Raw genomic sequence first — 24778 nt, forward strand, 5'->3', positions numbered from 1 at the left:
ATAAAAAGGTCAACCCATTTGTGAATAATTGTTTTTTCACAAATTTTTCCAGAATGAGAGATTTGAATATCTGATATAAAAATGTCCAGAGACAGTCCTTTAGAAGCAGTTACCAAGTTAAATCATCTTGTGATATAGCTGAATGAAATGGAAGCTTGTTTCTGCCACTGAATAAATAAATAAAAAGGTAGGCCTCATTTTTTTCTCGCAATTGCGAGTTTATATCCCGCAATTTTGAGAAAACAAGTTGCAATTATATTTTAAAATGTTTTATTCCATGGCGCAGGTTCTTAGACCTGTAGATGGTGGAATTTTGAAACAAATTCTTCACATGCAAATTTGCTATTAGTGGACAGGAATCAATTTTCAGTTTTGGATTATTTTTTCTGTGCGTTATTTGATGTTCAACAACAAAACTTTCCAGAGTGTTCAAGTCTCCAAGTCACTTGGAATTTAAGTGATTAATATAATGGAAACTTAAAAACTAAAAACGAGCCTTTCGGTGGACATTTAAACAGACTTGCTTGTTTACTACTTCTATATGGTTTAGAAATACAGACTAAATGTTTTCATTTCATTTTGCAACAAAGCATAATGAAAAAAAAATGCAATTTCTAAAAAACAGTCTAGAGCTCCATCTAAAACGCTGACAACTAATTCTTTTGGATTTCATATAATAACTCATGCATTTTGAGTGGAAAAAATGATTTGAAGTAAAACGATCCAATAATAATAATTATGTTATATAACTGAAACATTAGTGTTATTGTTATGTATTATGTGTGTGTTATTTTTTATTTGTGTTATGTAGGCCTATTATTTGATTTCACGTCAGTGTGCGCCACTGTCAGGTTTTTCTTATCTTTTGTCACCCGACCCTGGATCAGTAATGCGCTGATGTACTTCAAACGATCTGCGCATGCGCTACATCCAGACGTCTCAACCGGTGAATAAGAGAGGACGACGGGTAAGCAGCAACAATAACAGCTAGTTTGCATGCGTATATATCGACTAAAGTTTTGTTGTATTATTATTGCTTTGTCATGCACTGTGTTATGCTGCGTAGACTGTATACACTTCTGAGGTGTAAATGAGAATAAAAAGTGCACGGACAGAAACCTAGACAGTGTGCTCATTCGAGGGCCCGAATCAGATAGCACTGCTGAAAAACAAAACACTGCAGTAGGCACAGTTGTGACTTACACACTACAACTGAGACCGCTGCTTAGTTGGAGTTCTTCATAGTTGTTGAGGGTGATAATACGGGGTTTTAAATGGTTAGGTCAGTGTTGTTGTGTTGCTCCGTTAGCTGCTTAGCTTGCATTGAGAATACGTTGGTGTGCTAAGCTAGTGCAGATAAAAGATTGGCTAAAAGTGACTGTCTGAGTCTTCAAACAGTGTTGGTGAGGAGGACGTGAATGTGGCGTATTCACTGCTGGATCTGGACTTAGACAGGTTTTTAAAGCAGAAAGAAGTTGTAAACAGTCTGTTGGTGTTCTGGAGTTGACAGATGGCGCATTGGCTGTGTTTCAAAATCGAGTTAACTCCCTAACTAGACAGCATGTGCCTTTCGAGTCTCTGGCTCTCAAGATAGCTTGAAGTTATTTAAATTCAATTAACAATCTTGCAAACACAGCTCAGTCAGTAAATTATACAGATCTTCTTTACAGCTACTTAATTTAGAATGATAAAAAAAATCATGAGAATAATCATAAGCTTTATTATTTTAATCTATGGACAGCCCATTTCGCTGTTTCTGAAAGGTTAAAAACAAGAATCTTTGCAGCTGCAGTACAATATAAAATATATAGCCTAAAAATGAGGGCCCTTTGAGTCTTGGGCAATGTGAGCAATTGAAGTTACAAAGATCAATAACCATTGATTTTGTATGTCTTGTGGTAATCAGAAGTGTTTTCTTGGCGCTTTGGCAGGCAGCCCATGAAACAACTACCGTATCTTAGTTCCTGTCCATCCAGTTTTATGCTTGTAATGTTTTGAGCTTGCAATTTTATTAATTTTGAATAACGCCCCCCCACAGGACATAATCCACCATCTGGTCCAGCAGAAAACGTGAGCAGGTCTCCATGGCCCAGTTCGGGGGGCAGAAGAACCCTCCATGGGCGGCCCAGTTTGCCGCAACAGCGGTATCACAACCAGGCCACTCAGGACAGTCCCTGGACCTGAACAGTTTACATTGTAAGTCATCATAAATACTTACATAAACACGTATTTTGATTTACATTATTGGCACTACTTCACATTCAATTAAAATGTCTTAATTGTTAGTCTAAACATGCATGAATAAAGATAGTTTCCTCTCTAGCTTCTCTTGCTCTAGCTCTCTAATTGTGAAGGTCAAAACTCAAGATGTTTTTGTTTGGTTTACATTGGCAGGTCAAAGTTTGCTTGTGCTTGTTTGTTATCGATAGCAGTTACAGTGTCCTTACAATATCACATGTTTCTCCCATAGCTTTAGGAGTACAGCAGCCGTCCCTCTTGGGAGCATCTCCGATGTACACTCAGCAGTCTGCTTTAGCTGCAGCCTCCCTCAACTCACAGTCAGCTGCCAACTATCAGCTGTCGCAGCAGACCGCAGCACTCCAGCAACAGGCCGCCGCCGCAGCCGCTGCCGCTGCATTACAGCAGGTGAGATCCACCACTGGAGAAATTACACAATAAAGCCTTTGGCTATGTTTGGAATAGCATACTAACATGTTAGACTTACTATTTCTGCAGTATGTAAACTCTGTGAACAGTATGCAAATTATCCCGGATTTCCACAAGATAACAATCAGCAGAATGTGATACTGTATCCCACAATGCAACATGCTTGCCCTTTGATTTCCAGTGTGATGAATGAACTATAAATAATTACACTGACTTTTAACAGGTTTTTGACTAATTGTTTTGAGAATTAAGAGTAGCATACCACTGTTTGAAGCATTTATTGTGGAATGATAGCTAGTATAGAGCTCATGCACCAGAGAAACAAGCGCGCAGCCATCGCTAGAATATTGTCTTTGAACTTTTTGCGGTAGCTCTTTATATTTCTATGGCATCGCTGTCGAGGAGTAATTAGCTGGTGAAGTGGATTTACTTTTTGTAAAGTTAATAAAAGTTATCATGAGGATTGTAATGTTTAAAGCAGATGTCTTAACAAATGTCAGTACTGGGAAGATTTTAAACGAGCAAAAGACAACGAGCGCAGCGTTGAAAAGGGGCGGGGCTACATAAGCTCTATAGTACCTATTCATTTCCAAAAAATTTGAGTATTTGATGAATGAACTGGAAGCAATTACTGCGGCTTTTTACGTTTTTTTTTATAATGTTTTTAATGCAAAATGTGACAGTAGCATACTACTGTTTAAAGCATTCACTGTGGAATAATAGCTAGTATAGTACCTGTTATTTACTAAATGTGACAACAGTAACATACTACTGTTTAGCTGACATATTTTACTGTTGAATTATAGCTAGTATAGTATTTATTTTCCAAAAATAGTTGTAATTTCTAATTATACAGTATATTCTGTGCACATAATACCGCACAGTGGCACCTAAATCTTACCTGATCTCATTCCTTTCATTGCAGTGTATAAAATGCTTCCTCCTCCATTTTGAATTGTAATCATCTGCATTTCTAGCATGCTCAGTGTTGGAGTGCTGTAATCTGAGCCCTTCCCCCAGCTTGCAGTGAGCAGTCTTGAGTCACTGGTGTGTTTTATTTTAGTCGCAGATCAATTCAGCCCTGCAGCAGTATCAGCAGCAGCAGCAGCAGCATCAGCAGCAGCAACAACAACAACAACAGCAGCAGCAGCAGCAGCAGCCACCTCAAGGTCCCCCGCCACAACCTCCACCTCAAAACCTTTACAACGTCCCACATCAGGTACATGCTCTCACTTTAGGGATGCACGATATACATCGGCTACCATATCGATATCAGCCGGTATATGTTGATTTTTAATGTTATCGGCCAGATAAGAAAATTTGCCGATATATTAAAGGGACTATGTGTAGCTTTTTAGGTATTTATCTAAAATCAATATTTTTATTAATAAATATGCCCTCAATAGTGTACAAATACCTATGCCAATGATCAGACTAATCCTCGTAAACGAAGAATTTATTATCTTTATATACATGGGACGGGTAGGTCCACGGAGGCTTCCATGTAGTTCCGCCATCTTGAAAAACTATAATAGCAGAGAGGGACAAAAAGTACTAGGCCAACGCGTTTCCACAACGCGTTTTCGTTCAGAACCAGCGTCACGTGACTGAAGCCAGCAGAAGTGGAGAAGCAGAGCAGAGAGAGGCGCTTGTCACTGCCGCGGCAAGTTTAAAAGGCTGCACTGTACGGTTATTATACACCGTTCATTCATACATATGCTGAGTCACAGGATGAGTCCTCGTCGTCGAAAAAGTCCAAAATAGACCGTAAAAGGAAACGTGACCGGAGATTACAAAAACAAGGGTTAATGTCGGGATAGCTAATGCAGGAGAAAGCTTTCAAAAGAGACGCTGAAGTTGCCTGCTTTCTTCTCGACAGGTCAATGTTACGGTCTTAATTACAAGCTTTTTTTTTCATTGCTTGGTTGTGTACTTTATTATATAGACAGTAGAACATTTATTGTTAAAAGTTAAACAGGCTCTTTGATGAATAGCAGCTATTGAGTAAAGTAACGTTAGAGAATGCGCTGATGATGATGATATCTAACAATGCACGTACTTCAAAAAATATAACGAGTAAAGAAGGCATTACTACTAATTACCATAGTTAATGTTTTTCACAGTCAGTAATTCATACTGTAGCATTATTTTTTTCGTTGTACCAAGTTTCCGTTTGTTTTAAATAACAAACCTGTTCACCCGAAGAAAAACTGGAAGTGCTATTATAAGACATCCTGTCATAGCTTTTTGGTACATAACGGCTACCGTAGATGCAACGCGCATTTGAAAAAGTGAGGCGCTGGAGAGCATTATTCGTTTGAATGCAAAATACAATTTCACCACTAGATGGGAGAAATTCCTACACACAGTCCCTTTAAAGCCGATAAATAATGGATTATTTCCTGCAGTTGAGACACTTAAGATGCGCACTGTTCAACATGATGGTTTTGAATTGATTGGAATCACTTGGGCTACATAAAATTATAATGAGAACATTAGAATTGTGTGCTTGGGACATGGACTTTTGTTTTTGTAATCAGGCTCTCAAAATGATATAAAATTTTTGATTAAGTTTTATCGGCCAATATATCGGTTATCAGCTTTCAAATGTAAAAAATTATCGGTGTCGGCCAAAATGTTCATATCGGTGCATCCCTAGCTCACTCTCATCCACACCTCCTCTTTCACATCACCTTTTAGCTTTTCTAAAGCTAGTTGATGCCCTAGTTTTATCATGAAGATTGTCAGTATTGTTCGTTGTGAAATCAGAAGGTTATTGATTTGATTCCCAGTGAATTTATGTACTGGTAAATTCAATTTGCTTGAATGCACTGTTAGTCTCTTTGGATAAAAGCTCCTGTCAGGTGCGTTAATTGTATACACCATGACAGAAGAACTAAAAGGACTGCAGTCAGCAGAGCATTTAATCGAAAGAGTGCTGCGGTGTCTTTCTGCATTTCAGGACTGACTTCATGTCTCACTCTTGGTAGTTGTAGTCGGTTCTGATTGTGAATCCAAATACCATGTACTTTTCAGATCATATTATTTCTGATCTGTACTGCCTTCACTTAATTGTGGTTTTAAAAAAGCTGATGGGGTCAGTAAGATTTTTTTACAAATAAATAATGTCCATTTCAAATAAATGCTAGCCTATTCTTTTGAATTTTCTATTCATCAAAGAATCCTGAAAAAGTATTTGCAGCACATATATACATTATGCAGCACAACTGTTTTCAACATTGATAATATTAAAGAAATGTTTCTTGAGCAGTAAATCAGTATATTAGAATGATTTCTGAAGGATCATGTGATACTGACGACTGGAGTAATAATGCTGAAAATTCAGCTTTACTTTCACAAGAATAAATTGCATTTTGAAATATATAGAAAACAGCTATTAAATTGTAATAGTATTTCACAATATTACAGTTTTAAATGTATTCTTGATCATATAAATGCAGCATTGGTGGACGTCTTACAAAAACATTAAAAAATCGGTAGCACTTTATTTTACAGTCCTGTTCCCCGTGTACATACTATGTACTTACTTATTATAGTAATTGCAATAACTGGGTAATAACTACATACTAACCCTGAACCTACCCCTAAACCTAAACTTAACCCATGTTATTACCTTATATTACCCAGTAGTTTCTTGGGTAAGTACACGTAAGTGCACGTGCTGTAAAATAAAGTGCTACCAAAAAATCTATACTGATTCCATACTTTTGAATGAAATAGTTTTTGGAGCTTAAATTTATAGTTAACATGTAGAATTTGTATTCTATCCAAAATTTTCTCATTGATGTTTTCATTCCATTTAAGTTGTGGTTTATGGTTAATGTGTAATGTATTCTTTTGATTTTTCTTTATCTCTGACAGCTTCCACAGCCCCAACAAGCCCTGCTATCACAGGTACACCTTGTTTCCAACTTCTGCATTTGCATCACAGTTGAATTTTTCTGGAAAAACCCATCTCTCCATTTTTAAATGTGTAAAACGAAGCAAGAGATCCCCTAATATTGCCAGATATGACGAGTTTATGTCCTAAAAGTGGTGCTGTGTGTATTTTGCAGCCCCCTGTTGCCTTGCCCACCAGCCTGAGCCTGTCAAACCCACAGCAGACGGCGCAGATAACCGTGTCCTACCCGACCCCCCGCTCCAGCCACCAGCAGCAGACCCAACCCCAAAAACAGCGTGTTTTCACCGGGGTCGTCAGCAAGCTACATGACACTTTCGGCTTTGTCGATGAGGATGTCTTCTTTCAGCTCAGGTGCTTTATAGTAAATGTGCAGGTTTGAGATGTGAATCAGTCTTTTAAAGTCTGTGTTTACACTGCAAGTCTTAATGCACAGATCTGATCTTTTGACCATATCCAATTTTTTTTGTCTTGCCTGTTTACATGCACTTCAGACATGACTGTTATCCGACATCTGTGTTTACATTAATCCCCGCCCAAAATGAGTCTGTTGGTGTTCGCTTACTATGCAACATGGTTGACCCTTGGGTTTTGAATGTCCATGCTTTATATAGCCAATATAATTTATTTACAATTCACGACAGGTGGTACTATGATTACTTGCTGTTATATTTGTAGCGCAAATTTGACTGAATGGATATAAACTGGAAGATATTAGTTTGTTATTATCTACGGTTCGTTAGATCTAGAATTCTGGAGTAAAATAAAGTATTGTGGTAAGATTTATTTGAATGAATTAACGAGAGAGAATTACCTGAGAATTACTTTATGCAATGGTGAAGCTGTGAGTTTATACAAAAACAGCAAAGTTATCACTTCGTTGCTGAGAAATGTAATGTAGCTTTCAGTTGCGAAGCTGTTTTATTTATAAAATTCACAGGGCAGAGGATGAGAACCGGTTTCTATGCTCTTGAATGTTTCTGTGTGCCATTTCTTACCTATATATAAAGTTTCCACCTCAATAAAAAAAAGCTGTGCGAGCACATACAGGCATGTCTGCTTCATTATACGGCATTAAAAATCTTTCTGGCCAAATGTGTCGGATATACGGGTTTAGACATAGTACAGGTGTCCAGATATCGGATATGTATCTGATTTAAAACAAAACAAAAAATGGATCTCTTGTCTTGTGGATTTTTTGCGTTTACACATGTGCAACAAATTCCGATCTGTATAAGATGTCAGTAAAAAATCGGATCTTTTGTGCCTTTGTAAACGCAGCCTAAAGATGAGGTGTGTAATTTCTGTGTGTGTTTTTGTAGCGCTGTTAAGGGAAAAACGCCCCAAGTCGGTGATCGTGTTCTGGTGGAAGCGGTCTACAATCCCAACATGCCTTTCAAATGGAATGCCCAGCGCATTCAAACTTTACCTCAGCTGCACAACCAAACGGTAAGCAAACCCACGTGGTCCGAATGGATCCCTGGCAGATACAATCTGATATGGCTCTGCGTCCACAGTCATGATGTCATGATGCTGCTGTTGATTCCTGTGTTCTCAATCTCCATGTAGCACCAGCCGCCTCAGCCCTTACCTCAGGTTTCCCCACAGCTGTCCAGCTTTTACTCTGATGCAGGAATGCCACGCTACTCTGACATGCATTCTGCGGTGGATTCAAGACAAAATGTAACCCACGCCACTTGACCCCTGTGCCCCAAATCCCCAATCTGTCCTCCTCCTCCCCTCTATCTTCTGCTTGATCCGCTCCTCCACTCTCCTGTCTCACAAACAGGCTTTAGTCACATGTCCTTGGGTTTCTATTGCTGCTTTCTCACCCTTCCCTGTATTACAGCTCACAGCTGTTGTCAAACTGTTGGATTTGTAATTAAACATTTTTCTCTTAAATAATTTTGTATTCATGGGGGGATGCTGTAGTAGATGCTGTTTTTAGTGTAATTTCTTTCAATTACCCAAACTAATTATTAAATCAATTTTTTTATACTGAGTTTCATACCAAAATATTAGTTGTAAAAATACCAGACAGTGAAATTTTGCCTTTATAATGATCAACACTACTTACCCTAATTAATCTAATTACAAAACAAAATATATTTAAATGTTAATAAATTTAATTAAAATAATGGCATGCAAATATTTATCAAACAAACACTGTTTATAAAATAAAAAAACAAAGAAAGTCTGGTATTGTTACTACTGCTATTTTTATTTATTTATTTTTAAACATGATCATGAATTACCTGTACTTTTGATATCTCTACACCTGGACACAAACGTCACACTGAGCTGGTGCATGATAATAAAGCAAATGCAGAGTCCTGTCTGTTTTGTTTTATGTAACTAACAATAATTTTGAGACTCTTTTGAAAAGCCCAGAATGCTTGCCTTGCATTTTCTCTTGAAAGAAACTTTTTTTTTCTTTCAACAGGGGCCAAAAGTGTTAAATGGTAACAGCAGTGCTTCTACTTCCTCAGTCTCCAGCTATTTCTAACCATTTTTTTCTTTTTACTGGGTTTAGTGCTTCTTACTCATTTAGGCTCCTTTTCCTCTCATCCTTTAAAACAGGTTATCTAAACTTTGTATTGGAGACGGATCAATGTTATTTATTTAAAGGCTTGTTTTATAGCCCCGAGTTTAAAGCTCATAAACATTTTGATGTTTTTTTGATGAATTAATATACGTTGATATGTTGTCTGAACTAGAGCTAGTCGATTTATTTAATCTTAATAAATTAGTAAATGTAACTAATTTCCACAAAAACAATGTCAGTTTGGTTGAAATTTACTACCTTAAATTATACATTGAGACATGTCAGGCTAAATACATGATTTTTTAGGTCAAAATATCAAGGTTGGAAAATCGAGATATAGATTTAACTGTATCGCCCAGCTCTAGTCAAGCACTAGTTCATTAAAATGATATTGGGATTTTTCTGCACTATAATCTTAATGGTTATACATACTAGCAAACCCATCTCTTTTGCTCCCTCTCTTCTTCTCAGAGCCAGCCGCCGAACATGATGAAACCAGGTCCCACCATGATGCAGTCTCTACCCCCGCCCACCACGTTCAGCGTCCCGGCCCAGGGACCTCCTCCATCTCTTCTGCAGGCCCAGCTCTCAGCTGCCTCTCTGGCCCCACTGCTGCAGAACCCACCACAGCCACTGCTTCCCCAGCCACCACCTAAAGGTACATCAACCCCCTTGACCTTCTGCAGAGTCACGCTTTTACAGAATCAAATCTGATCACCCGTTTCTCTGTTTTTGCCGCGTGTAGACTCTGTGTTCTCAGGGGGTTTGCTACAGCCCCCGGTGCGGATGATGCCTCAGCCACAACAAATGAGGCGTGTGGACCCCTCACCCCGCTTCCCCAGCCGAAATGACCGACCAGAACTCATCCTGAGAAAGGACGACCGCAGGTCAGCACTCAAACATACAACTGAGAGTTAGGCTGACAGCGGGAGTCTGTGTTACATTACTTGCCAACCACACCACTGCCACCCCGATCGTTTATCTTATTTTTATAGAAGTAAAAACCATTTATTTGGACAACGGACGCTACAATTATAAACTGAAAGCTTCAGCCCTGCTCCATACAGTGCAGTTCTGCAGGAGACAGATTTCACTTATCACATGAATGTCGTAAAGAGAGATGGCGCAAGATTTGGTGCAGAACAGATCCTGAGCGTCATTGACAAATATCTAATTGTGTAAAATGTGCAGTCAGTACCGCCGCTCCCTATACAGAGAACACGTGATCACAAATTCAATAACACCCCCCCACCTTGCCTGGTATTATCTGTAATACTGGTGTTATCAATTTACTGGTGTGAAAAGTTCCTCACTGTTACATCCCTACTGAGATTAGAATAGCTTTTTCTGAGGTGCAACCAACAAAAATATTGAGTATTGTTATTTTATTTTTTTTGCTCTACATTCTCATTCTTTATTTTCCCTCTGTTTGTGTAGTCGGGAAAGAGATAGAGAGCGAAGAAGATCAAGAGAACGTTCACCCACAAGAAAACGTTCGAGAGACCGGTCTCCTCGCAGAGAACGTTCTCCAAGACGGCCACGGAGAGTCGTCCCAAGATATACTGTGCAGTTCTCCAAATTCTCTCTCGATGGGTAAGTTAATTGTTTTAGAGGAAGTATCTTGACAGATATCTTGAGTTGCAAATTAGGTACAGTTTTTGTTTTTTGTTTTGTTTTTTTCACTTGAGTTCAGCTCAGACATGGGAGAATGAAATTGTTTCTCTACAGGTCCTGGCTATAACTCAACATTAATGTTACCATGTCAAAAATATATAGAAAGGTAATTTTTTTTGTACCAAATATCAGCAATTTAGTTTATGCAGTACAAAGCCAATTACAATTCCTTCGTTGTACAGCCTACCGAAGTTAATGAAAAGTTAAGAATAATTATATATTTCAAGTTGTTTTGGCCAAAGTGCATGTTCAGTGCCGTTCAACAGCAATAAACGGCACACCACTTACGTTTATGGTAACCTAGAGCTTCTGCATTCAGATTCAAGCTGCTACGTAGCTTGTTTGTGGTAATGGCGAAAAGAAAGATTTTTAGAACAGCAGCAAAAATAAAAAAGTACAAATAAAATTTAATGTGTATTGCATGGACACTAAACTTTCATTCAGAGCACAACAGACTGAAACAAAATAGGGAAGGTCTTGAGACATTCTTTTAGAAGTTAACTACTTTATTGTGACATGGTTTTTTACAGTGGTTTTAAGTTTGAGATGAGTTGTTCAGATGAATGTTTAAGTATGTAAGTGTATGTTTGGTGTATGACTGCCTGTTTCTGTTCTCTGCAGTTTCAACTGTGATGTGATGGAGCTACGGCGGAGGTATCAGAGCCTCTACATCCCCAGTGACTTTTTTGATGCTGTGTTTACCTGGGTGGATGCCTTCCCCTTAACACGACCTTTCAACTTTGGAAACTACTGTAACTTTCACATCATGCATAAAGAGGTGGACTCTCTTGTGAAGAACACGGCCGTGCTGGACCCACCTGACGCCAATCACACCTACAGCGCAAAGGTAAGGCATCTTTTATTTAATAATTTAATACTTTTTTCCAGGTTTGATTCAGTGGTTTTTGACAGTCATGATTAATATTGATGTTATAGGTGATGCTGTTGGCCAACCCTAGTCTAGATGAGTTGTATCATAAGTCCTGTGCTCTGGCAGAAGATCCAGCAGAGCTGAGAGACACCTTCCAGCACCCTGCCCGGCTCATCAAGGTATTACATTACTAACTGCAACAAACAAACTAGGTTTGTGTAATCAGCTTGCATTATGTAATCGCTTACTTATGTGCTATTTATTGTAAATTATTTTGCACTTATACCGTAATATTTCACAGGGATGGACATCATTACAGTGTTGGGGACTGTATCTTTTCTAATACTGCAAATTATGTAATTGAATCACTTTGTCTTTTATGTCTGTATCTGTACCAGAAATCATCATCTAGCCTCTTGCAAAAACCGATAATCAAATATCTATTGATCATAATAGGTTATGAATGTTAACTGTACAGTTTATTTAGTTCACATTTTGTGTGGTGTTGATGAAGAACAGTGACCAAGAAGATACTACTATTTTTACCAGTTAATGAGCAACATTTACATTTCCTATCATTTGGAGCAGATTGATAATGATGAAATGCATAGTATAATAATTTCAATATAGCATATTTCTTTGCACAAAAGAGAAGGGAAACTAAGACTGCTGACAGGTCTGCTGGTTCATATGTGTTTAAGATCTCTTTACATTTCTTTGCTTGCACTAAAGCTTCCTGTATTGTCAGGCACTGAAAAAGAAAGAAATGTGAAATTGTTCAACACATCCAGTTTAATCTGTCCATAATGACGCACGTCATACGTGTTGTCATAATACTAACATTTTTGTAGTTTCAGTACAGTTTCATTTTAATACCACTGCAAAAGCTCCTTTTACCAATTTTAACACCACTTTTATCACTCCTTTTATCACTCCTTTTACCAATTTAACTATTTTAAAGTTACATTTTAATGCTAATAATTATAAATTATATAATAAATTAATATATAAGAAAGAATAAGTATAAATAAATTATAGATAAAAACATTATGTATTATTTAGTATTTATATATTCTTTAAAAAAAAATTCCCAGAATCAGTAACAATAAAGGGCCATACACTACATACACTAGGGCATACACTACTCTTCAAAAGTTTCGAGTCGGTAAGATTTGTGAAATGTTTTTGAAGGAAGTCTCACATGCTCACCAAGGCTGCATTTATTTGATCTTTCTGTTTTAATATATTTTTAAATATTATGTATTCCTGTGATGGCAAAGCTACATTTTCAGCAGACAGCAGCTGTTAGTCCAGTCTTCAGTGTCAATTAAGATCATTCTAATATGCTGATTTGCTTTTCAAGAAACATTTCTTATCAATGTTGAAAACAGTTTTTAGGGTTCAAAAGAGCAGCATTTATTTGAAATAGAAATCTTTTGTAACATAAATGTCTTTACTGGCAACCTTGCCGAAAAATAAAAAAATCTAAAAATAAACTGACCCCAGATTTTCAAACGTTAGTGTGTATACCATCATTTACTGACCTCTGAGCTCATGTTAGCTCTGTCTGAAATGTTTGCTAAATATCAAATGTTGAATGGGATTTTTACTTTCAGAATCTTGCTATTGCAATCTATTACATTTCTTGCTCCCCTGGACACTGAAAGATGTTTGTCCATTCCTGTGTTTGATGTTGGGTGTTTCAAATGGTGTTGGGGAGGTGACTGTGATGTCTGTCCTATTCCATTGCTGAATGCTTTGCTGTGTGGAATAAGCGTATCTGATGTTGTCTCTCCCTGTGTCCACCACAAGCGCCGCCTTCAGAGCGCTCAGCATCTTCCCAGTTTTGCATAACCCATTTGAACTCCTCTGTTTTCAGTTCCTGGTGGGGATGCGGGGCAAGGACGAGGCCATGGCCATCGGGGGTCATTGGTCTCCCTCTTTGGACGGGGCCGACCCGGAAAACGATGCCTCTGTCCTTATAAAGACAGCCATTCGTTGTTGTAAGGCTCTGACAGGCATTGATCTGAGTTTATGTACCCAGTGGTAAGTACAGCTCCTTTCTCGATTTGTGCCGACGCATCTCCATGTGTGCATCTTTAATATAAAAAAAAGGCCCAGCAGACAACGTCCTAAAGTCTGTGACACGCTGCATGGTTTTGATACAGCAGTGTATCTCCTGACATGTTTGATGCTTTTGTGTTCATAAATTTTGATTTTTTTTTTTAGATTTCTAAAATTTTGTTTTGCAATGTTTATGCTAATGTGTGTGGCAGTCCTGCCTCTATATCTATATATGTGGTGAATGCATTGATTCTTTTGCTCCGAGAGCAGAGCCAGAGGAGTCGTCGCCGCCATCGTTACTTTCTGTTCTCTCTGACCTTTGCCTTGTGTTAAATATCTTACATATTTAACTTGCTTTCACTGTGTCTGAATCTGTCCTTCTCTCACACCCCCGGGGGTTCATAAGCTATCTTTCACGAGCAACCGGTTCAGATTCACGGGTGCCGATGGGAGGGGCCTGCCGCAAGGGAGGAGGGGTCATTGTAGTTTTTGTTTAGCTGTCGATATTGTCTGTCGACCTCCCTGATGCGTGGCTGCCGTTCATCTTGAGAAACCCCCCGTGGAGTTCCGCAGACTGTATTTTCATATGCGTCTCATTCGGGGGGTCGAGGGGATCGCAGCTTTCTGTGTGTGTGTGTGTGTTGGGGGAAATGGGTGATGTCTCACAGAATGTTTCTTTCCAACGCGCTTCTTCCTTTGCGACAGGTATCGTTTTGCAGAGATACGCTATCACCGCCCTGAGGAGACTCACAAAGGGCGGACAGTCCCCGCACATGTGGAGACAGTGGTTTTATTTCTCCCGGATGTTTGGCATTGTCTTCCTACCCGCTCAGAGTGGGAGGGGCTGTCCCGTGGACTCAAGGAGCAGCTGGCAGAGAAACTCTTGGCTGAACGGAAGGAGGCTGATGGAGAACAGGCACTGAACGCTAATCCCTCTCTTCTCATTTCCGCTTCTCACAGGCACAGGAATAGACAAACAAAACACTCAAAAAACACAGAAAGAAACAGACAAGTATCACAGGCATCATACAGATCCCACTTTTACCATCCCTTCCTCTCATCCCTGTCTCATCCCTGACCCTCCACCCCATTTCCTCCTGCTCTCCCTCTGTCACGCAGTCTCACACACAGCGGAAGAGCTTAGATTCTACTTTATGACACCTGCATCAACTGGTAAAACAGCTTCCAGCTCTGCCAGTTACACGATTGATGGCCTGATTGACATGACTCTAAATTTCCAACAAACTTGAAACAAATCTGATCTGAAATTTGATACGTTAATCAATGAGAACAATTGAGAAAATAATGCTGGAATCTGGAGAGCCAGTTGTGTTTATGATGTTTGTGTGTTTTTTAGATTGTTTTGTTTCCTGTTCGAAATTCGATATCTGCCGAACTCTCTGAGTTCTGTCTCTTGTCTGTCTCTCTTTTAATTTTATTTACACTTTTCTCTGATTGGACTGTGTCTAGACCCTTTGTGGATGTGATTTTTCCAGGGAGATTGTTTACCCGAGGACAGTTCTGGTTAGGTGTTTAAGAAAACAAGCTAAAAAGAGTATATATGGGCCAAATTAACGTAGACATAGGGTTTGGAGACCTTCTCTGAGTGCATCTGTCCCATGTCCATCTCTCAAACCCACTGTCATTGATTATCTTTTTGTATTCCACAGAACTGGCATTGATTGGCTGATGAGTGGGATATGGATCTGTTTCTGAAAGCTATAGAGCTTCCTAGCAGTGGAAATTTTTTTTACCCAATCAAGAGCTCAGTAGGAGGAGACAATGAGAGACAGTTGTGACCTTGCTTCTTGCACGGATCAACTTTTGTTTCAGAAAACTCCTTGTCCAAGAGTGGTGTGTTAACACACTCTTGTCTTTTCTCTCTCCCTCTCTCTTAACGTGCATAGGAGGAGGAGGATAAGGACGAAGATGATTCAAAAGAAGTCACTACGCCCACTCACTGGACGAAGCTTGATCCGAAATCCATGAAGGTGAGATTTTCCACAAGCAGCTTATCTGCTACAGACCAAACTTTTCATCGTCTTGTCATCTTGTACATCTATATTCTCTAAATTGCATTTCATGGGGTCTTTATGTACTTTATAGACAGACACCATAAAACTTTCTTTATAAATTTCGGCAGAAAGGCTTGTCCTTTTTTAAAATAACCAATAGTTTTTCATTTAGTCACAGTCCCGCAAAAGTAATTGTTGTGGACATTTTATGGTTGAGCATTTTATTGGACAAAAATATACACCCCTGCAAACAATATATAGTACCTTTTTAAAAGATTGAGGTCTGAACATTTTATGAATTAATACTTTATTAGCAAACAAGGATGCATTAAATTAATCAAAAATGACATTGAAGGCATTTATAATGTTGCAAAAGATTTCTATTTCTTTTGAACTATTCATCAAAGGATCCTAAAAAAACGTATCATGGTTTCCACAAAAAATTGCATAATAATAACACAGCATTGATAATAGTAAGAATTTTCTTGAGCAGCAAATCAGCATATTAGAATGATTTCTTGAAGGATCATGTGACACTGAAGATGCTGAAATGATGCCGAAAAGTCAGTTTTGCCATCAAAGGAATAAATTAAATTTTAAATTGTCTTTCAAATTTAAATGAATATTTAAAACACTTATGTAAAAAAACATTTCTAAATATTACTGTTTTGACTGTATTTTTGATCAAATAAATGCAGCCTTGGTGAGTACAAAAGAAAACCTAAAAAAAAAATCTCAGCGACCTCAACTTTGAATGGTAGTGTATTTGATATTTGATGATGAAACTTAATTGCACACAGGTTAATGACTTGCGTAAAGAGTTGGAGAGCCGTACACTGAGCTCTAAAGGGCTGAAGTCACAGCTGATCGCTCGCCTCACTAAACAGCTGAAGGTGGAGGAGCAGGTGGAGGAGTCCAAGGAGCCGGAGAAACCTGAACCTCCTGTCGTGGAGGAGGATGAGTCCTGCAGACTGGAGGATGACCGAGAGGTGAGAGAAGACCAGAGGATGCTGCTCTCATTGAGAGCCTGTCTAAATCAATCGCATGCAAACATGAAAAAAAAAATCTTTTCAGGAAGAGGAGCGAAAGCGACAGGAGGAGCAGGAACGTCAGCGCAGGGAGAGACGTTATGTTCTGCCAGATGAGCCCACCATTATCGTCCACCCCAACTGGGCTGCCAAGAATGGCAAATTTGACTGCAGCATCATGTCATTAAGTGTGCTCCTGGACTACAGACTGGAGGATAACAAAGAGCACTCCTTTGAGGTGAGGATCACTGCGTAATTTCTGCATATTATTGGTTTAAAATAATTATTACCTATAAACTACAAACAGGTTTTAGGGCATTTCACTTGAATTTCAGCTATACTTTTGTAAATCAGTGAAAAGAGGCACGTAACCTTCAGAAAATATTCATCCACAAGTAAAACTACACTAAAATTTAAAAATAAAATAAACAGTTCCCAAGGCAGATTTTGTCATTGCCATTTAGTTTAACTTGATGTACTAAAAAAACATAAAAAATCAACCAGCAAAATGATTAAAACTTTAACTAAATATAAAAATAAAATCTAATTCAAAATATAAAAAAAGTATAATAGAATGTCAATGATACTAAAAATAAATAATTGGCATCTGTTTCAGGTGTCTTTGTTTGCTGAATTGTTCAACGAGATGCTTCAACGAGACTTCGGCTATAGAATCTACAAAGCATTCGCTTCTCTTCCTAGCAAGGATGAGAGGAAAGATAAAAAAGAGAAAGCTAAAAAAGAGGCAGAACGGAGGGATGTAAAGAAGGAGAAGGATGAAGAAAATGGAGAGCCGGTCACAAAGAGAATGAGAGAGGAGGATGAGAAGAGGAAGGTGGGTTCCAACGACCATGATTTTTTTTAAAGCAGTTTCCTGGAAGGGTCATGTAAATTTATTAAGATCTTAAAAAGTAATAAAAATGTCTGTAGTGGATATTGATCAGTGATTGCTCAGCATTGAGCCAGTTACACTTGACTCCAAAAGTTCTTTCATCACCTCTCTTTTTTTTTTCATACAAATTTTTTTGGGCATCATGAACAACTGAAAAAGACTTGGAAAAAATGCACACAGATTTGTCAATGTGGGGACCCTGTTTGGATTGGTTCTGGGATTCATTCAGATGTCCCTTAAACGCTTTGGCGTTGTGATTTATTCAAATGTATTGCATTTTCAAGCATTTTTTTATATGAATAAATCATTAAGCCCCTCAATTTGTGTCTGCCTGGTAAAGGATGAGGAGAAAGAGAGAGGTATTAAGAGAGAAGAATCCAAAGATGACGATGATAACGAAGATGGCAGCAGCAACAACAACGCTGATGAATATGACCCCTTGGAGGCAGAAGAAGCAGATGACTATGATGACGATGGTAAAGGTCACACTGTTTCATTAGCAAATGCACCTGGATCCTCAAACACACTTTTGATCGTGAATTGCATGGATCTGTTTGAACATTGAGAAAAATCAAAGTGACATGAAAATATTCAAACTAATCCTTTGTGCTCCTCAGATAAAGATGACGAAGACTCCAATGGCAGGGACAGAAGAGACGATCGTCGGGATGACCGAAAATCCAAAGAGAGATCATCTAAAGATAAAGTGAGTTAACAACAGATCTCCTTTTACAGCACAAAATATTTCTAATAGTGAGAGGAGTGGTATGCTTCAATATTTCATTCTGTCTGTAGGATGAGAAGAAAAAGCAGATGGTGACGTTTAACAAGGATCTGCTGATGGCCTTTGTGTACTTCGACCAGAGTCACTGCGGCTACCTGCTGGAGAAGGACTTGGAGGAGATCATGTACACACTGGGCTTGCATCTCTCCAGAGCTCAGGTGCCGCTTCTGTGCAGTATTTCACATTTAGGTTTGAGGAGGAACTTTGGAAAGTCTGTAAAGTTCCAGTTCCAAGTTTTGGAACTTTGAAAAGTTCCAGTTATTAACTCCATTATAATGCTTACATATTTCTTAAAATCTGCCCAACTTGCTCATTCATTTCCCTGGGGAAAATTAAGAGAAATATTGAGTGGATTTGAATGTTTTTATTGGAAAAACACAGAATTTTTTCACATTCCATATCTTATCTAAATTGCCTGTATTAACAGCAGTCTTCTTTTAGCTTTTTTAAAATTCAATTTATATTGGATAATAATAATAATAAATATAATAATCTGAATGAAAAAAAAATAAAAATAATAATATATATATATATACAGTACCAGTCAAAAGTTTGGAAACATTACTATTTTTAATGTTTTTGAAACATAAGTCTCTTATGCTCATCAAGCCTGCAGTTAAAAAAAACCCAGTAATATTATGAAATATTATTACAATTTAAAATAATGGTTCTGTTTTTTAATATACTTTAAAATGTAATTTATTTTTGTGATGCAAAGCTGAATTTTCATCAGCAAGTACTCCAGTCTTTGGTGTCTTATGATCCTTCAGAAATCATTCTAATATGATGATTTATGATCAATGTTGGAAACAGTTCTGCTGCTTAATTTTTTTTCATAACCTGTGATACTTTTTTCAGGATTATTTGATGAATAAAAAGTTAAAAAGAACTGTATTTATTTAGAATAGAAATCTTTTGTAACAATATACACTACCGTTCAAAAGTTTGGGAACAATAACTATTTTTTTTTAAAGAAATTAGTACTTTAATTCAACAAGGATGCGTTAAATTGATAAAAGGTGATGGTAACGATTTATATTGTTAGAAATGTTTTTATTTTGAATAAATGCTGTTTTTATGAATAAATGCTGTTAACGTTTTACTCATCAATGAATCCTGAAAAAAGTATTCCAAAAAAATATATTAAACAGCACAACTGTTTCCATCATTGATAATAACTGAGTATCAAATCATATTAGAATGATTTCTGAAGGATCATAAGACACCAAAGACTGGAGTACTTGCTGATGAAAATTCAGCTTTGCATCACAAAAATAAATTACATTTTAAAATATATTAAAAAAGAGAACCATTATTTTAAATTGTAATAATATTTCATAATATTAGTTTTTTTTTGTTTAGTTTTTTTATAACTGCAGGCTTGATGAGCATAAGAGACTTCTTTCAAAAACATTAAAAATAGTAATGTTTCCAAACTTTTGACTGATATATATATATATTACACACACATAATATTATTATTACCCAATATAAATATATGAATCTGATATTAATTGTCATTATTATAATTATTACTACCACTACATTATTTTTGCTATTATTATTATATTATTTTCTTGTTTATTCAATGTAACTTTTATGTTAGTTAATAATAATAATTATAGCATGAATATATTATTTTAACAATAGTAATATTAACTAATTATTGTTTTTAATATTGTTAATTAATTCTAATCTTATTAATAACACTTATTGTTATTTTGTTTATTCAATGTAACATTTTTATTACTTAATAGTAATAATAATAATGTAATATAACAAATATATTAGTATTGTTTTTAATGATAAAAATAAGTGTTATTAATCATATTGGTAACACTTTCCAATAAGGTCTCGTTTGTTAACCTTAGTAACATTAGTGAGTTTAGCTGAGATGAATAAATTATTTAGAAGTATTGTACATGTTAGTTAATTTTAAATAATGTTAACAAATGAAACCTTACTGTAAAGTGTTATCGTACTAGTAGTAGTAGTAGTAGTAGTAGTAGTAGTATTTTCTTGTTTATTCAGGTTAATTATTATATTACTAAGAGATAAGAGAATAAAAATGCATCCTACCTGATCAGGACACAGTGTTAAACCTTCAATTTCGTATTTGCAAGATATATACAATATTTATCACCAGACTAATCTGATACTACGTTTCTTGTTTGTATTCTTTTTCAGGTGAAGAAATTGTTAAACAAACCATTGGTTAAAGAGTCCTGCCATTATCGCAAGCTGACAGACAGGCCTAAGGATGAGCCTAGCCCCACGTTGACCTCTGATGTGCAAATAGACAACCTTTTAGGTGTGCAAAGAGGATGATGGCTGGAACAGACAAGCTTATTTGTAACACTAGAGCATATGTCCATGACGCTACTGTAGATTGAAACCCTCTGTGTGCACCCACAGGTAACCAAATCTTGCTGCCTGGTCAGAAGATCAAGCGGGAATCGGAGGAGAGTGGTGGGTCAGGTAGCCTGATCGACTACAAGGGAGCCATGGTGGACGTGGGAAGCATGATGCAGAAGCTGGAGAAGAGTGAGAAAACCCGAGAGGAAATTGAGCAGAAGCTCATGCAGCAGGACACTAAAATGGGTAACGATCTCACTTGTCTCGTTTTCATTGTGTGTTTGAAAAAGTGTGTCTGATTGTTATGAAGAGGTATAGATTTGGGTCGCTGAGCCTTTAGTCAATATCAAAACTCAAGTTGTGCTTTTACAATTCATCAGCAGAGCTCAACAATAAGGACTTTTTTCTTCTGCCCACAAATGGGTTTTTTAATAGTTTTTTTTTTAGCATTTTTGTTTAGATTTTCTTTCTTTTTTTTACTGTCGGTAAAACCTCATAACTCCACTCCTCCTCAATCTTGAATTAATTGCCACACACATTTTGGATCTCTGCTTGTTTGCAATGCAAGTGTAAATAAATAACTAGTTTTGAATATGTACAGTGTTTTCGTTACTCAATAATATATATATATATATATATATATATATATATATATATAAAAACAATGTTCGGGGGGAAATTACTTTTATCAAATTACTTTTTTCAAGTGACTAGTAAAGTAATATGTTACTTTTTTTTTAAATAAGTAATGTAAGTTACTTTCTATTTCAATTTATTGACGGACTGCTCTCCTGTCCCCATGTTGAGAGAAATCAGGAGTAAGAGGCAGAGGTGTTGTGTGCGCTGTGAAAACATGATGATTATTGTAGTTCTAGACTAAATGTGGGCATGCATTTACTCATCTCACTTGCACAAAAACAGATTCAGTATTCCTCAAAATGAAAAAAAAAAAACAATGAAATGCAAACCTGCAATATTTAAATATGCTAAATAACACAAATATACTTTATGTATTTAATCTCACTTTATTAACCAATGTCTTTGCTGCTGACCTCTGACGATCCAATTCAACCATACGAATGTCCTCTACTATACAGGTGTGAATTTGTGTTTCCTTCAGCCTGAGGCTTAATCATTTCACTTTTGGTGTGAAAGGGCCTTTACATTTGCCAGAAATATAACTTTTTTATTATTAAATAACAATCAAGCAAGCCTAAAGTAATTAAAGTAACATTAGTTACGCAATTAGTTACTTTTTAGGGAGTAATGCAGTATTGTAATGCATTACTTTTAAAAGTAACTTTCCCCAACACTGTATATAAAAAGCTAATGTTTTATGTATTAGAGTGTCTTAGTCTAGCATTTGTCATCGAGTCATAGCCAATGCTGTCTTAAACAGCCTGTGCGAAGCACTTTATCTTTAATAACATGCTATTTTGGCCAAATGACAGACAAAACTAAGCCCCTTTGTAGCTGCAATAAACTTTATAACCTGAAAGTTGACGAAAAACTGCCTCAGATGCGGCCGTTCTAATGACAGACAGAACACGTATGTCTGAAATTCATTGGACAAAAAACTCTTGATTTGGGCAAAATGTTAATATAATAATGTCATGCAAGTGTCTGACCATATATATAGCCTCAGTGTAAACTTGACAACAGTGTTATTTGAAAAGTATTGTTTTTGTAATTTATTTTCTTTACAAAAAGAACATTTGGTGGAAATTAATCAACTATGATTTAATTCCATAAACTGATAAATACATTTTTGTAACCTCAATACCATTAAATGTGTTAATCAAAACTTTTTGTTTTGTAGAGGAGGTTTCAAAGCACACGTCAGAGCTAGAAGCGGCTAACCGCAGCCTTCAGAGGGAGCTGGACGAAGTGAAGAACAATCTCAAAGAGACGGAGAACAACCTGAGATCTTCAGACCAGCAGAAAGGCAGCTTTGAACAGCAGCTCCACAGCACAGTGTCCAGCCTCGACACCATCATGAAGGAGATACAGGGGGTTTTATCAAACGTATGAACCTTTATTTACCATGGGAAATGTAGTAAACGGAGAGAAGGACTTTTGAATCTGTTCTGTATTTTTAAATAAATAATGTATAAGTGTTTTGTTTTTTTGATGCAGGGTGACCCTTCAGAAGACTGCGACCAAAAAACTCAAGCTAATGGCTCAGATGAGTGAACTTTCCTCTCCAGCTCATCCACATATGATCTCCCTTCGAATATGTAAATAAGCTTAAAACTAACACAATACTGAAGTTAATTTAGTTTAGATTTTTTTTTTTTTTTTTTTTTTTTTTTGGCTTCTGTGTACAAAGTTTTACTGACAATGGAGGTGAACTCTCCTTTTCCTCATAATTCTGTATTTAAACATACTTCTTTGACAAGTTAATTTGTTCAGAATCAAATGATTACATTTCACAAGCTTATGTTTAAATAATGTGTTTGAATTATGTAAAAGTTTTTGGTTACTTGTTAATCTACTTAAGCTTTTTGGCCTTTTTCAACTGTTGCTAGTAATTTTAACATGTCTTGCTTTATCAGCATATTTCCTTGTTGAAATAATGCATAACTTGTGCCAGTACGTGAATTATTAGCAGAGTTTATTTAGCAATAAAAGTGTTATTTATGTTTAAATCAAACTGCAATTAGGATTTTATAGGGATCCACAAGGAGCTGCTTTTTGATTCCTTTTCATTGTTCCCATGACAAACAGTGATATGTTTTGTTAAATATATCTTTTGTTTGTTTTGGTCTCATCTGCGCATGCATCTAAATTAGCGCATGCATATCAGTTTAATTCCTGAATAATATTCTTTCAGACTTTTTTTATTTTTTATTTGATTTGATTTGATCTTGATGCTTCGTTCTATGATCTCTGTGTAATCCTACCAGGGTAGCGTTGTGTGAATGGGGCCATGTTCTTTGTTGTTGCAAACAAAACCAAGGCAGTTACCCTGTTAAAGATGCACTGACTGAGGTCCTGTCCATGAGTCCTGGGTACTTTATATCAGAGTGATTGTAATGTGTCAGAATAGTGTGAGTTGGATACTGTGTGTTTTTCCAGTAGTGTGTTATCTGGGATTGTTTGGAAGGCAGTGAATTCTCTAGTTTTTTATGTTTTTCCTGTTGTTGGCCCACTAAAGAGCAGAATGATTACAGTGGGTGGTTTCTGCTGAGTGGAAATGAGCCCAAAGCAACCAAGTGCATATTATTTTTCTATTCTGGATGTACTTTATGGTTGTCCCAGTAAATGAAAATAAATAAAGTGCTTCATTTTAACATTTCACTGTTGAATTTTGGGTTTCTCAGTTTGTTTTGGACTTGCATGGGTTTTGGGAACTTTGCAATGCCGTTTTATCCCAGTAGATGGCAACATTTGTTTGATCTGGACTGGAGGAATCGTGCATGCTCTTTTTATGAGGGAAATCTACAATTATACTTATTGTGATAATATGTAAATTGTTTTAGTTTGTTGACTGCAGGATGTTTGTCTCTGAATTGCTTGTATCAACCTGCAGTGAAAACACATAATTGTCAGGTGCTCCAGAGCTGTTGAGGGCAGCAGAGAGGCTAATGAACAACAACGAATTGAAAGGGGATAAGGTTTGCTGTTAGCAGGTAATTTATGCTAACAAAATGGGTTAGGGTTTGAAATGACATTCAAGCAAATGATATTAAATATAATAAAATTATAAAATAATGTATTATACATAAACATTATTGTAAAATATTAATATTTAATATAATTACAAAAAGCACTATAGGAGCTGTCAACACAGCATTTAAAAGCAAGATACGCAGTAAAGTGTATGAAAAAAAAAGGCAGACATTTCTTTAAAGCTAAAAAGAAGCAAGCACACTCAACAGCAGACTACAACTTAACTGTCTTTACGGCACCAAAGTGTGGACTCTGAGAAGGACCTCAAGGGCCAGGAATCGGTGTTGTTATC

The 24778-nt window shown here is 36.8% G+C and overlaps 1 protein-coding gene across 2 annotated transcripts; it reads left to right on the forward strand.

Annotated features, from left to right (window-relative positions):
- The first annotated feature begins 916 nt into the window (after positions 1-916).
- Positions 917-24114, forward strand: ccar1 (cell division cycle and apoptosis regulator 1). 2 transcript variants are annotated; one of them, XM_084093352.1, is made up of 26 exons: positions 917-967; positions 2039-2196; positions 2471-2646; positions 3731-3886; positions 6550-6582; positions 6744-6940; positions 7909-8035; positions 8156-8269; positions 9603-9789; positions 9877-10018; positions 10569-10724; positions 11427-11652; positions 11742-11855; positions 13556-13722; positions 14446-14656; positions 15648-15731; positions 16556-16744; positions 16830-17021; positions 17400-17618; positions 18016-18151; positions 18293-18381; positions 18471-18617; positions 20647-20770; positions 20875-21060; positions 22634-22839; positions 22951-24114. In XM_084093352.1, exons 2-26 carry the CDS (start codon positions 2085-2087, stop codon positions 23005-23007), a joined length of 3747 nt encoding a protein of 1248 aa, XP_083949478.1. In that variant the 5' UTR covers positions 917-967; positions 2039-2084; the 3' UTR covers positions 23008-24114. The 2 variants fall into 2 exon arrangements, with proteins under 2 accessions (XP_083949478.1, XP_083949479.1); XM_084093353.1 differs by lacking the exon at positions 8156-8269.
- The last annotated feature ends 664 nt before the right edge of the window (positions 24115-24778 follow it).

Source organism: Abramis brama, assembly GCF_963993115.1.
Source record: "Abramis brama genome assembly, chromosome: 19".
Taxonomy (NCBI): domain Eukaryota; kingdom Metazoa; phylum Chordata; class Actinopteri; order Cypriniformes; family Leuciscidae; genus Abramis; species Abramis brama.

Coding starts and splice junctions, on each gene's coding strand:
- ccar1 (XM_084093352.1), top strand. CDS start 2,085: ATGGCCCAGTTCGGGGGGCAGAAGAACCCTCCATGGGCGGCCCAGTTT. Junction 17,022..17,399: donor ACAAAGAGCACTCCTTTGAG/GTGAGGATCACT, acceptor CATCTGTTTCAG/GTGTCTTTGTTTGCTGAATT. Junction 18,152..18,292: donor AGATGACTATGATGACGATG/GTAAAGGTCACA, acceptor TGTGCTCCTCAG/ATAAAGATGACGAAGACTCC.